General features: G+C 32.9%; 1 protein-coding gene across 2 annotated transcripts in view; it reads right to left on the bottom strand.

Moving 5' to 3' along the window:
• The window catches only part of LOC126890552 (dynamin), an 84,961-nt gene continuing 67,075 nt past the window's right edge, over nt 1–17,886 (bottom strand). For both annotated transcript variants that reach the window (XM_050659572.1, XM_050659574.1), the window contains one exon: nt 1–4,034. In XM_050659572.1, the coding sequence (XP_050515529.1) occupies nt 3,971–4,034 (64 nt within the window). In that variant the 3' untranslated portion in view covers nt 1–3,970. The remainder of the gene's footprint in view (nt 4,035–17,886) is intronic.

Below are 17,886 nucleotides of genomic sequence, written 5' to 3'. Positions count from 1 at the left end.
TTTATTAAAAATAAATTTATTAAAAATAGACATATATACATAAATACAAATCAGCGACAATAATAATCAACAGCTGCAGTGGACAGATTGACCTAAATGTTAATAATACTATAGTATAAGACTAGTTGAATCTGTTCCTGTCAAAAACCAAAAATTATAAACACTAAATGTCTCTATACCGATCGGTAATGCTAGCGTATGATTCTAAATCTATCATTTTTATTAAACAAAATATTTAACTCACCCTAACAACTTTAAGAGTGACTTAAGGGTCACTATTGGGTATAATAAGAAAAAAAAATCCACAATCACTGAATTAACACGGCTCTATTGCTGATCATTGACAACCATAGAAGGTATCGATGTGTATGTGTATTGACATACCCCCATAGACAAATTTTAAGACAAGAGTACAATACATAAGCTAGGAAAAGAACATGTTAAATGCATTTTCTAGATTTTAATATCATATAAAAGAGAAAATACAATATAAAAGGCAAATTTTTGAACTAAAAATTAATTACTCTCGCTTAAAAATAATGAAAAGGTGCCATTTCTTTGATAGGAATAAATAATACGTGTGAAATATAATTCATAATAAGTGTGCAAGCGAAAAACTTTTTAAATTTGGTTCCAAGATTTAAGAAGAAAGCCATTAAACAATGAGATAAACAATTATTCGCAAATATCGTTCGAAAAACTAAAAAAAAAATAATACAAAATCCACTTTGTGTATAATAAAACTGCAAAATAGAAAAAGTGCAACCGAAAAAGAACTGTGGATAAACGAGATAACTTATGGACCAAGAGCTAGCAACGTCGGAAAAAAAATTATTTTAAGACAACTGGTTCTTTTAATATATTATTCCCTATGCTTCCTTGAACACCGTACCGGCCATCTGGCTGCTGATACAGGTTGCGTTCATTACTGCGCAGCACATTTGTACAGGTACATAAATATATCGAATTTAAAATTATTGTAAGACGAAAAATTATTTTGTCATTACTTTTTAAACATTGTTAGAAATATAAACTATAATTGCCAGACATTTTTGTGGTTTGAAAAGTAATGACAAAAAATTGTTTCCTCCTAAAATAATTTTTATTCAATATACAGGGTGATTGATGAGTGTGATAAAGCTCAGTAGATCCGCTATAGTAATAGATAGCAATAAAAGTTGATAACAAAAATTGTAGCCAACTTTCAGCTTTACATTACGAAATTAGTTAGAATGTTACAGGGTGTTCGATAACATAGTGGCAAACCAAACTTATGTTTTTTTAAATGGAACACCCTATATTTTACTTTATATTCGAAATTCTCTTAACTTTCCCATCACAAAAAATATAAAGATTTGTTATGTTATATAGGGCTTTTACAAAGGTATGACCAATTTTTTATGAAAAACGTAACAAGTTCAGCTCCCTGTATAAATAAAAATAAGCACAACGCAATGGTTTATTGGTGCTATATTTTTTTGTTGATTGTCAAAATTTATAAAAATGGTTTATATTGCTAAATTTCCTTATATCGAATACAGGGTGAGTCAAAACGCAAATACATTCTTTTCTCGGATGGAACACCCTGTATTTTATATCACCATCGAAAAGTATCATTAACGTACTTTAATTTTTGTATAAGATTCCCTATGCCTAAATTTGTTAGTTTTCTAGATATTTTCATTTTTCACAGCAAGTTATTAATTAAGGTGTTCTATTTAAAATTACTGAGAAAATAATGTACTTGCGTTTTGACTCATCCTGTATTCGATATAAAGAAAATTAGCAATATCAACCATTTTTATAAATTTTGACAATCAACAAACAATTATGACACCAATAAACCATTGCTGTTGTGCTTATTTTTATTTATACAGGGAGCTGAACTTATTACGATTTTCGTAGAACATCGGTTATAACTTTGTAAATAGCCAGTATAACATAACAAACCTTTATATTTTTGTAATGGAGAAGTTAACAGGATTTAGAATATAAAATAAAATATAGGGTGTTCCATTAAAAAAAACATAAGTTTGGTCTGTCACTGTGTTACCGAACACCCTGTAACATTCTAACTAATTTTGTAATGTGAAGCTCAAAGTTGGCTACAAGTTTTGTTATTAACTTTTATTGCTATCTATTACTATAGCGGATCTACTAAGCTTTATCACACTAATCAATCACCCTGATTTTGTATTTAACTGTACAGGTGTGCTGCGCAGTAATGAACGCAACCTGTATCAGCAGCCAGATGGCCGGTACGCTGTTCGAGGAAGCATAGGGAACAATATATGAAAGAATCAGCTGTCTTAAAATAGTTTCTCGAAAACGTTGCTAGCTCTTAGACCATTGACCTTTAGAAAAACAAATACATCTCTCTTACTTATACACATTATTTACAAAACCCAGCAGTACATAGATTCAAATATATACAAAACATACATAGATAAGTTTGATTTAGAATTATACGCATGTCCCAGTATAATTAACGAACAGTAGTGCAACCTGAGACTTTAATCAAGTTACTGTATTGTAAGCAAAAACATAATTTTATACTGAAATCGGTAGAGTTGTTGCAGAAACGAATACGAATGCTGAAATGATTCAGTCCGAATAGGAAGTTAATATAAAAAAATCGGATCATTGAAAGAAACGGTTTAGTTACAACTCACCTCTAACTTTTTTTCACCGCTGTGCGCTATTCGCTCCGTGCATGACTGACGCGACACCTAGCGTAGTCGCCTGACATTTTTGGCGAGCACAATTTGACGTTAAAATCATAGAGGTACATATTAACATAGAGTGAGCCTACCTTCCGCGCTTCCTGACGACAAGATCTCATGGACTGGTTTGCGGCATCTCTTTCTAACACATTGTATCGAGAAACTAAGATGACATTAAGCATGAGTATAGGTACGGAAGGGAAGGACAACTGTCGCAGCTTTACTATGCGTAAGAGTGAAACAGCACTAATCCAAATAAAAAAGATGGTGTTGTCACTTCGCTCTTAACGACACTCTCTCTATGCTAATATATAACTCTATGGTTAAAATCATACACATATGACATATTTGACGTTAATATGTAATATTTATTTACCATTTTTGATAAAATTTGTTATACAAACAATAAGTTCGAGTGTCAAATAAACGTCAAATTAAAAAGCGGATATTTGGAAGTTCTCTGAAGAAAATATCAATTTTAAGGGTTTTTCTTCACTTTATCGTTATAGTTTAGTTGTGGGTGTTAACATTAATTAAGTGTACCTACATCGATAGCAATTAGGCAATGTGAATTATTAGCACCAGATTTTAACATTAGCTGGGTCTATTTTGTGTGTGTGTTTGTGTGTAACACAAAATGGAAATAGATGACGGTAAGAATATACCACCAGATCTGGGAAGGAAAGAAAGTCAGTATGAAAATATAAATATAAATAATAAAAATCAAAACGGCAATAATAAGGTAAGCGAAAAATTATTATTCAATCATTATCCGCCAAAATTGTAACATTTCGCCGCTACAGACACTGCCGGAGTTTTGTGTGTCCCCACCATGGTCACGCACGGAGCGAATAACTGCAGTTGGCTCAGTTACCGTGTTAAATGTTAAAAAATAACTAAATCATATAGAGTAGTGAAATAAGGAGTCATTAATAAGCAATCGAATCATCGAAACGAGCGATTAAGTTGTTTTCTTTCCTGTAACAAAAGTAACTGAAAAGTAAAACTGAAAGTAACACTACTGTTTGTCATTAACGTTCACCGCATACCTCAGTACGAGTGAATAAAATACGTAGATCACAGTAGGTTGATTCTCACTGGAGAACAACATAATGATACGTACGGTCCCACGGACCTCTTCTCGTATCTTCGCCCTCGTTTCTGGTCCCCTAGCTAGCGAGTGTTGTTATGTTTTGTGTATGTGCGTGAGTGGCTTAAGGATTATTGACTAGAGCTCCATTTTCTAACTAATTGGGTCTCCCGGGATGAGGTCGGTCCGGAATTCTGGGCGGAACGTTAGGTACTGGTCGACTGAAAAGCATACCAAAGCCATAGTAGTGTCTGTTTTTCTTTTATATTGTTACAGTTTCAAGCACAACTTTGTTTGCAACGTCTCTAATAATTATTAGTGTTATAATATAGTCTAGAGCCTGGGCTGTTTCTTGCCCAATCAAAGTCGACAGAATTTCAAAGTGTATTTATTATGTATTTTGACCAGGTTAAGCTGGAGGTCAAACTTGCAAACAAATATAAATCGTTTTTACACACAAAAATTGCATGTTGTAAAAATGATTTATATTTGTTAGTTTAGGAATGCTAACCCTTTAAAAAATTAAACGGTTTATAATAAATTCCCGTCACTTCCGACGCAAAAGCAAGTTTTAAATTCAAATTCAGCAGGACAAAATACATAAAAATACAGTCTGAAACTCTGTGGACTTTGATCGACCACGAAACAGTCCTGGTTCCTAAGCTTTGTTTTTAAACCAAGAGGAGTAAACTAAAAAGACAGATTCACACCCAAGAAAGTCATTAGAAATATCACCAATTAGGTACATCTTTTTATTTGGTTGATCACTTCGGGCTTTGACGGTAATCCATAAATATTATATTATCTTAATACGTCGCTAACGAGTTCTAAAATCAACTGTTTTTTTATATATAAAACAGACTAAAAATCTAAAAATTAAAGGAATAACGCAGAGAATAGAAAAAATCGCTGATATAACTTAATTAACCTATGAAATGCTAATAGTGTCAAAATTTTATAAATGTAATTAGTGTCAAAATGAGATAACAGTGGAGTAAACCAAGGTTCATAGCTAGGGGGTAGATTGTCTCGTAACTATGTGGGCGGAAGCGAGGGGGAGGGGAATGTCTACGTCACTCGTACGACAAAGTCAAATTTGACAGTTGTTTGTGTTGTATTTCCGTATATTTTTGTGGAATTTTCTTAAAATATCGTTTATTTGTTTAATGGTTGTTGTTTTTAAGTATATAAGGACAATATTACTACAAATATTTATCTGGGTCCTATACAAAGACAGTAATGACTTGTGAAGTGTGTTTTCGTAGCCGTGATATAAATGTTAGTTTAACAATTATAATATGTAGTTGTGTATGTCATAATAATGAAATATTTTTTAGATGAGTGGCGGTAACATTTGTAGCGTAGCTATATATAAAAGCAACTCCAAAATTCCTGAACCAGATGGAAACAAAATAATGTTTTTTTATATTTCCCAAATACCTTAACATTATCAAACAATGGATAATAAAATGTTGCCATAAAGATAAATGGGCCTCTAAACATAAGAAAATATGTAGCAAACACTTCCTCGTGTCTGAATATGTTAATAGTATGTTATGTGTTTTTTGTATTTTAACCTAATAATAAATTATTTATATTATTCGTTCTTTTGTTGTTACATACCACTAGAAATGATAAAAATGCTGCTCATTCCACGAAAAACATAATAAGTAAAAGTAAGTGCCTATACTAAATTTACAATTAAGATGCAGTAGAAATAAACAAACCAAGACACGTTAAATGCTACTAGGAGCACTCCCGAATCATAATTTACAATGTATATACATTGTAAATCCCAAATCATGCTTTCCAAAGTTTATACATTGTAAATTATGATTCGGGAGTGCTCCTAGTAGCATTTAACGTGTCTTGGTTTGTTTATTTCTACTGAATCTTGATTGTAAATTTAGTATAAGTACATATTAGTATTTTTGCTTTTAAACTTTTTCTTCTATTTTTTTGGGTTTTTGTGCGAATTAAACTGTTTTCTCCATTTAAAACACGCATAATAAGTATTAAATCAATTCTAGTTTTTTTGTCAGCAGACTATTGACTTTTAAGGGAAACATTGATATAAATAATTACCAATATAAGAACCACTTAATGTACCTATACCCAAAAAAATCCCAAAATATATTGCAAAACCTAAGTTTTTGAACCTTTTATTAGCATTGAAACTTGAAACAATTTTAAAATTGTAGTACGGATGACGTATTCCCGCCTTTAAAAAGCGAGCATTTGATTGGTCTACAGTTACGAGACAACCTATGCCCTAATCTATTAACCTTGGCAGTAAACTTGCCTGAGGTTCGACCAATTACAAACCAAACAAGCTTTACGGCCCGGGAAATTTGAATTACTCCTCTTGGTTTAAAAACAGACTAGAGACTAATATGATTATTTTATCCTTCTCATCGGTTAAAATCTCAAAAATTATATTTTTCTATAACTTGGTGCTGGCTTGAAACTTTAACAAATTAATTTATACATTGTTTTTATAAACCATAATATTATCAACTATACAATTCAAATATTACAATTTAAAAATTGTGGCAAGCATTTGTAAAACCAACAAAAACAAACGATAGAGAGGACAGATGTATCCCAAATGTTAAAAAACGGAGAGAAAGAAGGATTGAAAAAACAACAATCGAAATTCAGTCAGTTTTACTCCAAATTTAGCAAGAGGAATAAAGAACACGAGAAAAACGATATAAAAGACAATTTTATTTCAAACGATAAACAAAAAAGGCAGAAAAAGCCAAAAAGAGAAGGAAGATAGAGAAGGTAATTTTAACCAAAATGGTAAAAATAGGGAAAGAAGTAAAATATAACAAAAACAGTTTTCTTTACAAAGAGAAAGAGGAATGAAGATGACGGAACACTTGAGAAAACCGACAGAAAAAGACAAGATTCTTCTTCTTCCTTTATATGAGCAATTTTGCTTGTTTACTTTCAGGTTGTTGTTTCTATGGAAGATTGGCACTCCATATCTTGCTAATAGGAGGCCAATACTTCTTCTACCACTTGTGCACGCGTTTCATTTCTTATTATTTTGTAGTATAGTACGCTTATTGTGCCTTGTTTGACATATACTTCAGGTTTTTTCTTCTCCTTACATTTTTGATTCACCTCTGTACAGAACCAGTGAGTTTCTAGATTTGGGAGAGACTTACATTAATTTATCTTTCTTTCGCCCAGGGCTTCTTTGGCTGAGCTAAGATGATTGCCGAGCACTACATGACTCCATCGCTTTGGATGATATGTTTAAGCATTTTTCTGCTATTCTTTTTTTGGTATAAATACCATGTTTTCATTCTGATTTTGTACAGTATTAGCTTAAAAGACATGTTTATTTAGAAGAAGGGGGAAAGAAAAAGTAGGAAAACAAAGCAAGTGAGTATTGTACAGAAAACATAAATTAAATGGGTGTTTTAACAACTGGAATCGCGTGAAGGAGTAAACAATGTGTACAGCTGGTTCCTAAAAAAACTGATACGACTCTTTAAGATTTGATCATTTTGAGCAGTGTATGATTGGCCTGACAGTATACCGGGTGTCCACTTATATTTTCCCCCATTTTAACTGCCTATAACTTTTAAACGGCTCAAGATAGAAATATGCGGTTTTCACTGAAATGTTTTATTTTAGTAAAAGTTTTGTCTGAATGGACTGATTTTTTTATATCGCTTTCAAATACGAAATAAAAAATGGCGGATTTTTGAAAAGAACTTTGTTGACTTTTTTTAATGGAACACCCGGTATATTTTTTTGTAAATTGAAAGAAAGGTCATTCACCTATCTAGCGGTATAAAGTTTTTCAAAATCGGTTGTCAAATCACTGAGTAATTAATTTTTAAAATGAGAGGTGCAACGTGGATATCACATACCTAAATAACATAACTAAGCAAGTTATGTGATTTCCACATTGCATCTCTCATTTTAAAAATTAATTGCTCAATCATTTGACAACCGATTTTAAAAAATTTTATATCGCTGGATAGACAAATGACTGTTTTTTAAGTTTTTAGGTAAATGACCATTTTTTATATCGCTTTTAAATAAAAAATGGCGGATTTTTGAAAAAAAAACGTTGTTGACTTTTTTTATTAAAACACCCAGTATATTTTTTTATGTCTTGAAAAACGGTCATTTACCTATCCAGCGATATAAAAATTTTTAAAATCGGTTGCCAAATGACTGAGCAATTAATTTTTAAAATGAGAGATGCAATGTGGAAATCACATAACATAATATCATTTTGCTCAGTTATGTTATTTAGGTATGTGATATCCACGTTGCACCCCTCATTTTAAAAATTAATTACTCAGTGATTTTACAACCGATTTTGAAAAACTTTATATCGCTGGATAGGTCAATGACCTTTCTTTCAATTTACAAAAAAATATACTGGGTGTCCCATTTAAAAAAAAGTCAACAAAGTTTTTTTCGAAAATCCGCCATTTTTTATTTCGTATTTGAAAGCGATATAAAAAAGTCAATCCATTCAGACAAAACTTTTATTAAAATAAAACATTTCAGCAAAAACCGCATATTTCTATCTTGAACCGTTTAGAAGTTACAGGCAGTTAAAATGGGGGAAAATATAAGTGGACACCCGGTATTATATTTATTATGACAGACAAATAATAAAATAAACAAGCAAATAGCCATTTTTTGAGGTTAAACAAAATAAGTTATGTGACAAATTTTAAGATTTGGCAATGACAGTGACAGCATGTAAATAATAAGTATTTATTCTTAAAAAATACACTGCTCACTTTTCTACAAAATACGCTTTAAGAGTCGTATCAGTTTTTTTGGAACCAGCTGTACATAAATTTTTCGATGAAAATCAAGAAATCAAGTTCTTGTTACTTAAGAATTAATGATTTTTTCTAATGATTCAGTATTTAAAAAAATCCCACATTTTAGCAGATAAAGTGTTTATTGTTTCCAAAAGCCCGTTTACAAAATAGCTAATTGATACTTACTTTTCTCGCAAAACCAAGCATTTACAAACCCCAAACCATGTTAGCTGCATTTGCCGAGCAATTCCATCACCACTATACTTCATACACAAATCAAAGAAACCTTGTTAAAGCACCTATGCAATTTTTATACACCTGCAAGACCAATTTGGCCCATAAATTCATCTTTTGGTACTGTTTTGTAATGTAAAGCAGTATTTTTGAACAGTTCGAAGATCTGGACTGTGTCAAACGTTTTATTAGCGTATATAAAGAACTGCAGTACTCATAAATTTAATTGACTCTTAACTGAAATACATTCAACTGCATTTTATAATTTTGTTCTTTGTATTAAGTACTTTAACAAGGATTCCGTAAGATGCTGTTAGTTCAAAAATATTCAACCCTTCACCAAAATGTCGTTTTATAAAAGTCGTCAAATAGCAGGGTGCAAATGCAAAGCGTTTTGCAGCATTAAAGAAAGATAAAAGGATTTATCCTAAAGCAAACTAAACAGTAATTTGGATCTATTGTTCAAATTGTTTGAAACTACATCTCTGATAAATCCTTTTAAGCAATAGCGATTCTAAGTACGGATCATCATCAAATGAGGCAGTTTGACATTTTTTATTGCATTGTTTTCTGTTTTATTTTTATTATATTATCAAAAAATGTACGTTATTAGCTGAATAAAACATTTTGAACTGAATATATTCACTAAATATATACTTATAAAAAAGTCGTGGAAAAGAAAGAAGAAACCCGTGTAGTAGTACGTTACGCTGCATTTTCCACCACGAAAGAAGATAAAGAAAGTCGATAGAACTCACAGTATAAGAATTGGAAGAAATGTCAAAGAGAAGAATACAAACTTTGTATTTTTCTCTTTGACATAGAGATCACTTCCCCTTGTATATTTGTGAACAGATTTGACAGTTTTCGTCCTTGCTTGTCTTCTTCGATCTCTAATTACACGATTTCGTGGGTCATCTGATTTTACACAAATCCCGACTTTTTCTGAAAATATCACATTTTGTCAATTTCCAATGTTCCAGTTTTGGTGGTGAAGACACCAATTTAGACGATCAAAATTGTGCTGCCTGGATAACTCGGGAACCCATAATTGTCTCCTGCTGTATACTTCTTGGCACGAACTCTTCTTCTTATCGTTTCAACTGAAACAGTTACACCTGTAGCTTCCAAAAGCTGCCTTTGGAGCTGTAGGTGAGAAATGGTTTGATGTCTTCCAGCTGATTGGACAATTAAACGATCGTGGGGCGAGCCGTTATTTACTTTTTGGGACTTTTCCTTGCTTTATTTTTGAGCTTTCCTAGTTCCTATTACCTAGCATAGGTTTTGGACAGAACGCCCTGTGCTACGCCTAGCTCTGCAGCTATATCCCTCTGAGAACATTACTTGCTCCACAAGGCCAATAATCTTTCTCCGTTGTAAGTTCTATAACCCCACATGAGGCATATTTTCGTTTTTGGGCGCAAAAGTTAGTTTATTTATTTTCGTTCAATTTGTTTAACTCAAGCAAATAACCTATACCATACCGAGCTGTACTATCTGATTGTCTTATGGACTTGTTTATTTTCAATAAAAACCTTTATTCTTCGCAACAATAACAATTTTTTATAAAAGAAATAAATATTTCTTTGAAATACATGGTGATTCCATATACGTTTGGTTGTGTGTACCCAATTTGGCGCATCTGACTCTAAATAACTTTGGTTTCACTTCAATACGTAATTAAACAATTACAAAACTAGATAAAAAATGTCAAACTAAAATGATCTGAGATGTTTTAGTATATTAGAACCACCACCGCTTCATGTCAAAATGTTAGTAGGAAAATAAAACACCTTAGTAATGTTAACCCTATATTTACACATTCAAAGAGAACTACAGTTAACGGCATGTGCTCTAAGTGCACACTGACCCATCGTTTCGGTTTATTTATTTATCCTTTTGTTATTATATATCAGCTGGCAAAAAAATATATAACTTCTTATTTACAACAATCACATTCAACGGAAAAGAAACCAAAAGCTTCTTTTTTGTATCGTCAGCATATACAGGGTCGAGCAAAAAGCTGAGAACAGGTAGTGGAGTGTCTTTAAATGTTAGTCAAATTAACCGCTCAAAAAGCGGTTCCAGGACAAAAAGAGCAAAAAGAAAAATTGCACTTGCATACCGTAAAATTAGAGTAGCTGCCAAGGATTCTTCAAATTCTTTACGAATTTTCTCAAAAAAGGGGATCTAAATAAAACATTTTTAGCATGACCGATATTTTCCAAAATGCCTTTTCTATCTTATCTAACTGACGTAAAAGTTAAAACAGTAAAAGCTCACAGAAAAAAAGTACTTTTCCAACTGATGACCCTTTAAAAACACTCCACAGATGAAACAGTTCCCAGACTTTTTCTAGACCCCGGATACATAGGTAACAGTTAACATTTAATAAAACTTTCTGTTAAGTCCAGTCAAAAATAACACATCAACTGATCGTGTTTAACAAAGATGTTCGGAAACACCGTTTATTAAATACATTTGGGCATCTTTGTCGCTTACAGTGGATCAAAAACGATTAAACGGCGTTTTGTACAAGAAAAAACAATCAAAGTACGTATCTTTATAATATAACAGTGGTATTATTTTTATCCGTAATGATTTTTATTTTGATAGTTATTTTATTTTGGCAGTTGTCGTGTTAAGCATTAATTACTTAAAAATTAAACAACTTGGCAACACCGGTACCACAACGCGCCACTTAAAGTGGATCGGTCGTTGATTGATAATCAGTTTTGTTTTTCCTGCTCCAACATAATTCACAGCGTTACAGGTGAACCAGAATAGGAATAGACCTGAACATACTGTGCGCGCTGGCAAATTTCAAATTACGGCACAAAGCGCTCAGTTACCTATATAAGTACCTATGACAATATGCTTTGTTGACCATAAGAAGGCATTTGATTGTGTCAGCTGAATAAATCTTTGGTCCATTTCAGCAGGGTGCACCGATACACCTACAGACATTAAAAATCTGCAGAGCAGAGCAGAGAGAGAGAGAGGTTAGACAAGGATGCATTTTTTCACATGACTTTTTCAATATTTATGGTAAATATGTCATGAGATGGCTTTAGCAATAATGGTGGTACGGAACGAAGGTGGTGGAAAAATCTTCAATTTAAAATTTGCCGATGACACTCCACTTAGCAAATGAACAATAAATACTAGATCTTCTGCCAAGAGTAGAGTTGGAAAACATTATAGTTGGTCTTAAAATTAATAAAGACAAGATGAAAATAATGGTGATAAGACAGATTCAACACTAATCGCTGAGCAACCACTTGCAGGAATACCAGATAGTAAACAGATTAAACTATCTCGAATCTAGTATAACTAACGATGGTAACTGCGAAGCAGAAGTTCGAAGACGCATTGGTTTTACAAATAATGCGATCAATCGCCTAAGATTTGAAAAGACAGAGTTATCTCTAAAAGATCAAGATGAGATTGGCGAATGCACTTGTATTTTCAATATTTCTATAACTTTTGTTTCTGCCCGTATAGAAACTTTTGTTTGCACTGTTCGCGCACAAGAGCGCCAAAAAATGTATGCTCTTGAGTTGTGGCGTTAGAGAAAAATGCTGCGCTTACCTCGGACAAACGTTTCCATTCTTAACCACATGACATTAAAAAAGGCTGTCCACAACATGTCTGCGACGAATTCTACAGTTTTTTGGTCACGTGGTTCGCAAAGGTGGCGATAATTTAATTGTTTCTAGAAATGTTCCGGGTAGAAGACCAAAAGGGGCGATAACCAACCAAATGGTCCCATCAAATTCAGAATTCAATGGGCTACTCATTCTGCGAAACCCTTAAAGTATCTGAAAATAGAGACCAATGGAGAAAATTTGTTGTACTAGAAATAAATTTTGACAAGAGCTATAAGTCAAGGCAAAGCAGTACACGAGTTAACGTGATATTTACAGGGTCATAGCTCTTGTCAAAATCCATTACCTCTACATCCTGGTCGCTGGTTCATATCCGACTCGAAGGACCAAAGCACAGGGAAGCCATGGTTGCCTTTTACAAAATAGTAAAGTCTGAACAGGGAGTATCGGAGGAAATCACGATCCTCGATAATGGGGAAACGACAAGAGACAGAGAGAGATAGTTATCTGATTTACTACACTATACTATAAACCATTTTGTACAGTTTTCCTCACACAATTTGAATGTGTACGACGTATGTTTTTCCTTTGATTTTTTTCCGCCTATAATTAGTTCTATACCGTCAAGTATTTCTTAAATTTGAGATTTGGGCCATTCTGTCCTATGTACTTCAGGAATTCGTAATAGTTTGTTATTTCTTTGAATATTTGGGGTTTGGATTGAACATTACTTTTCTCTAATGGTAATTGTGTTGCAAAATTGATCGATACGTGCAATGATGGTTTTTTCTTGATCTAAATATCCAGCTAATACAAAAATACTTTGAGAAAACTTACTAAAAATCTTTATCGCATGCTTATTTTCACATTTTGTCAAAACCAACAGTAGCAAACGTTTTGAAATCTGTACACATACATTTCGGAAACTTTTTTATAATAATTTTATCGTTAATTTGTACTAAAAAATTGCCAAATGCTTATTACTCTTAACCAGATATCGATTCCAGTGCGAAAATCTTGTCAGTTATTTGACTGTACAGTGACACGTTTTGTGAAAAATGACCTTAACAAAATTTGTTTACGTAAAAAACGGTGTTTTGGAATATCCTTGTCTAGTTTTTTACAGTAAAAGAGTTTCATAAAAATAAATCGCGTATTGAGGCACTCCACATCAAATTTAACTTTTATTCCAGTCAGATCCCACAGTTCGAACATATTTTCAATAGATCCACCATCGAAGGAATTGTAGCTGTTTAATTTTCGGTAAAAACGCAAAAAACGACCGTAAGGATGAATAATTAATAAAATGGAAACGTCTGCGAATAGAAAATTTGTTTCTAGTTCTTTCACCAGAGTGCTGGTCATTGCACGGTCATCTCGATCACCACATCTGAATATTTTTAAATTATAAATTTAAGAGATATGAATCCATTTGTATATCTATCTGAAGTAGATAAAAATAAGTGTTGCCGAAAAGCCGTTTAGACGAATCACAAAAACCCTGAATGGGCCAAGACAGGAAAAAACTAAAAATAGCTGAGAATTCATCAAGAAAGTAACCAATAAAGAAAATTCAAAAATTCTTATAGAGATCATAGCGTGATGCATCTTTCTTGCCCATATTTATGCACAAATTTTACGAAACATTTTATAAATCAAAAGAATGCAACATAATTATATATTTTGAATTATTTATTTACGGCCGTCGAAGACTGAATATTATAATAGATCTATTCAAAATACGTACAAAATAAGAACGAGTATGGCAAAAATTGGAATAGTTTTGATAGGAAACGCCCCATTAACGAATATTCAACTTGTTTCACTGAATGTATACACTTTATATTACATTACATCTAGCACTTCATCTAAAATTATTTAACAATAATGGTACAACTCGTTTATATATCATATTGAAAGCGCCAATACATCTCATATCGAAATGAAAAACGAAAAAGATAATCTTTTACGAACTATGTTTGTTACTTATCTCATCTCGTACATCGTTGATAGCATTTTGGCGTTTCTTTCGACTTCTATACAAAGAAATGAGCCACAAATATTATCGAGTACGTACGCGAGAAGTAAACTAGATTTTCTAATGTCAAAAACGTCAATAATTGACTCTAAGCGAGGCCTTTAGACGTACTCGAGATTTGCTGACAAACCGAGAGATCTGGCAACGTCGGTTTTCCGTTATAATCGATTTTAAACGGTGGAAACTTTTCGTTGGAAAGTGGTGAATAAATAAATAGAAAAGAGGAAATAAATATCTTCCAACATTGCTTAGTAGACTGTAAAGTTCAGAAAGGTATATTTACTATCAATATTCCAAAATATTATTTTTTTTTAAAAGGCGCAAAGAACCACGAAAAGAAAGACTGCATATCGAGAGAGCTCTCGGATATGTGGTACATAAACTGTTGCGTTTGGCGTTCCATAGAAACCTACATCGGTGTGGAAAGACTCCTGCAGATATGGCGAGAAGATATCCAAAGTATCGCTAAAAAAATTGATTTAGACAGACTTTAAACAGAAATATAGGCACCTTTATCCAAGAGTAAATCTATGATAGTTGCGAAGAAAGATTTGTAAAAATAACAGTAGAACCGCTAGATATTCTGAATTTTTTTTCAGTTATTAATAAATTATAGGGATTTGCTGGCTTAAGCTTCTAAATTAAATAAAAACGTAACAAATATTGACACTCAGCAGACTCGACTGCGCCTAAAGGTATTTATTACTATTTTCTATAGCTTACACGTAGCAAATATGTCAAAAAACCTTCTCAACGCGGTTTTTTAAAAATTATTTTCGGTTAAATTCTCCTCTGATCGCTAATATCGTTTCACAAATTTGATATGATGATTAGAACTGTTAGTGCAAAATATATTCTACGAAATGCGACTTACAGCATCGAATAACATCAAGATTTTAAGATATAGATAGTAAGTAGTGAGTTTGTTCTACGAAGTGTTTTTTTGCTAACGTTATTTGTTCGGTTTTTGTAGATATAGGGATTTTTAGACGGCACGGCAACGTCGCGTTCTATTCGACAAGCCTCACTGTCACAGTAAACGCCCGCCAGCGCTTGGAATCCTCGCGCCAAATTTGCTAGTTCACACGCCGCTGACACGACTAGGGGCTGATATGGTCAGTATCGTGGTACTTTCACAATGGAGTGGTCGAACGAAATGGTGTTGGAATTTTTATCCTTCTATGAAGCCGAATCGAATCAATCAACGAATTCCAAAAAGACTGAGAAGAAGAAAGCCTTCCTATAAATAAAGTTGATAGTGATTCTGAACACACTTAGATCTATCTCAAAGACAAAATAGTCCAGACTGCAAAAGACCATACGACATCAGTTTTCGCAAACCGTAAGCCATGGATAACTGAACATACTAGATTTGGGAGAAACGTTGAATACAGAGCGCTGTCGAAAGAAATAAAAAGGCAATGTCGCAAAGACAAAGCGGATTACATCTCCCATATATGCAGAGAAATAGAAGAACACGATTATAGGAATGAATCGAGAGATTTATTTCAAAAGGTCAAAATCTTTACCCAGATAGTTTAACCCTCAAACGTGGTCTGTGGCGGATAAAGAAGGCAATGGCCCTCCGACTACCCTAGATAATCTACTGCTGTCTCGCTCCCTGAAGTAAAAGATGCAATTAACTCGCAAGAGGGAAATAAATCCCCAGGAATTGACTCAATACTAGGAAAAATGCTGCAGTCACTAGTTGACAAACGATTACATATCGAACAGCTCCACCACATTTCGACGCGCCAACAAGCAAGTTTGGCGCAAGGACTGGCATTCCACGGGCCGTTGGATCGCGGCTTAACACAGATTTGACAACTTTCGGAATGCAGCGTTGCCGCTATGCACAAATTTCTCCTAAATGTATAAAAATCCAACGGTATGCCTTACGATAAGGTCGTGGCTAGTTCGGCTAATAGGAAAACTATTGCTACAAGAAATTGAGGCAGGATATTTCGTAAATAAAAACAAAAATTAGGATTCTTAAGTTAGTAAGAGCTGCGAAATCGATAATAACGTCGGTTTTTAAAAGAGGCAAAGCAGAAAACTACTTGTGGAACACAAACTGGTACATCAAAACCTGTTGGAGATGATTTTGGGTCGTCTACTCCTAGCCACGACATTCTTATATAAATATATAGATAATAGACATCGAGGTTAGGCAACTTTTGCACGGAAGAACATCATTATATAATATGTATATACGGTATGTGCGTTATGTGATGCACAGTTTTTCTTTTGTGTAATGCAATGACTTCTGTATATCGGTGATCTCATAACCCGTACTCTTATCTAATGGTTCCATGATATCTCGTAACGCAACAGTTCGTAACCCGACAAATGGTAACGAATAATTCGTAATGCCGTCAGTTCGTAACGGCGAGAATTCGTAACTATACATATGCGTAACGCCAACATGTAATTTTTTTAGCAAATTTAGTATTACTAAATTTATACGAAAACGCATTTTGCATAATTTCCTATACTAAAAGTAATGGTACTTTTCTAAGACCACATTTTAAAGATATTTCACACATATTTTTGTGTATATATTCTTGTTTATGTCAACTAAAGAATTTTTTTAAATGTTTTTCTTGAATTATCACTTTAAAGTGGTAAAACTAAGTCTGAAAAATAATAAAACAAATAAAAACGGTTTAATAATAATGTATTTATTATAATAATTAATACAATTTACATTATTAGAATACATATAGTTATTTTAAGACATAATTTTAAAAATATATTTTTCCACGAAATATGAAATGTGTTGGAAATGTTTATCTTGATGCTAGCTCGTTAAATTGATAAACGTAATTTCAATTGTAACTACTGTAATATAAGTTAGTTTTCACGTTAACAAAAATAAACAGAATAATTAAACTTTGACGTTACGAATTATACCGTTACAAATTGAAGGAATTACGAACTGTCCGTTACCATTTGTGGGGTTACGAACTGTCGCGTTACAATATGTCTTGTCACGTTATCTAATACATAATTTATCTATTTAGTCTAGCGTCAAACGCCTACGGGGACATTCTATACAAACTCGATTCTTAAGGTTTTCCAAGTCGTGAGACCGCCTAAGTATAGATTCATACCTGTACTAATAACCTATCACTTTTAGTTTTCCTTTAATCTAAATCTGGAATGTGTCGTATGGTTTATTTCTCTAAGGCATTTTTTTGTTTTGTTTTTCTCTGTGTATATGTACATTCAATTAATTTAGATACAAGCACTACGATGCGTGTTGTTTTGTCTTTTTACTAGTACACGGTAGTTTACGTCTAAGCCTGTACATACTCGCTTTGTTTTTGTTCGAATTTTTACGGTAAAAATAAACAATTTTTGTTTGACTAAAAAAACGAGTAAT

This window comes from Diabrotica virgifera, chromosome 8 (assembly GCF_917563875.1).
Source record: "Diabrotica virgifera virgifera chromosome 8, PGI_DIABVI_V3a".
NCBI classification, from domain to species: domain Eukaryota; kingdom Metazoa; phylum Arthropoda; class Insecta; order Coleoptera; family Chrysomelidae; genus Diabrotica; species Diabrotica virgifera.
The sequence above is the reverse complement of the archived record's forward strand: the minus strand, read 5'-3'. Positions and strand labels throughout refer to the sequence as shown.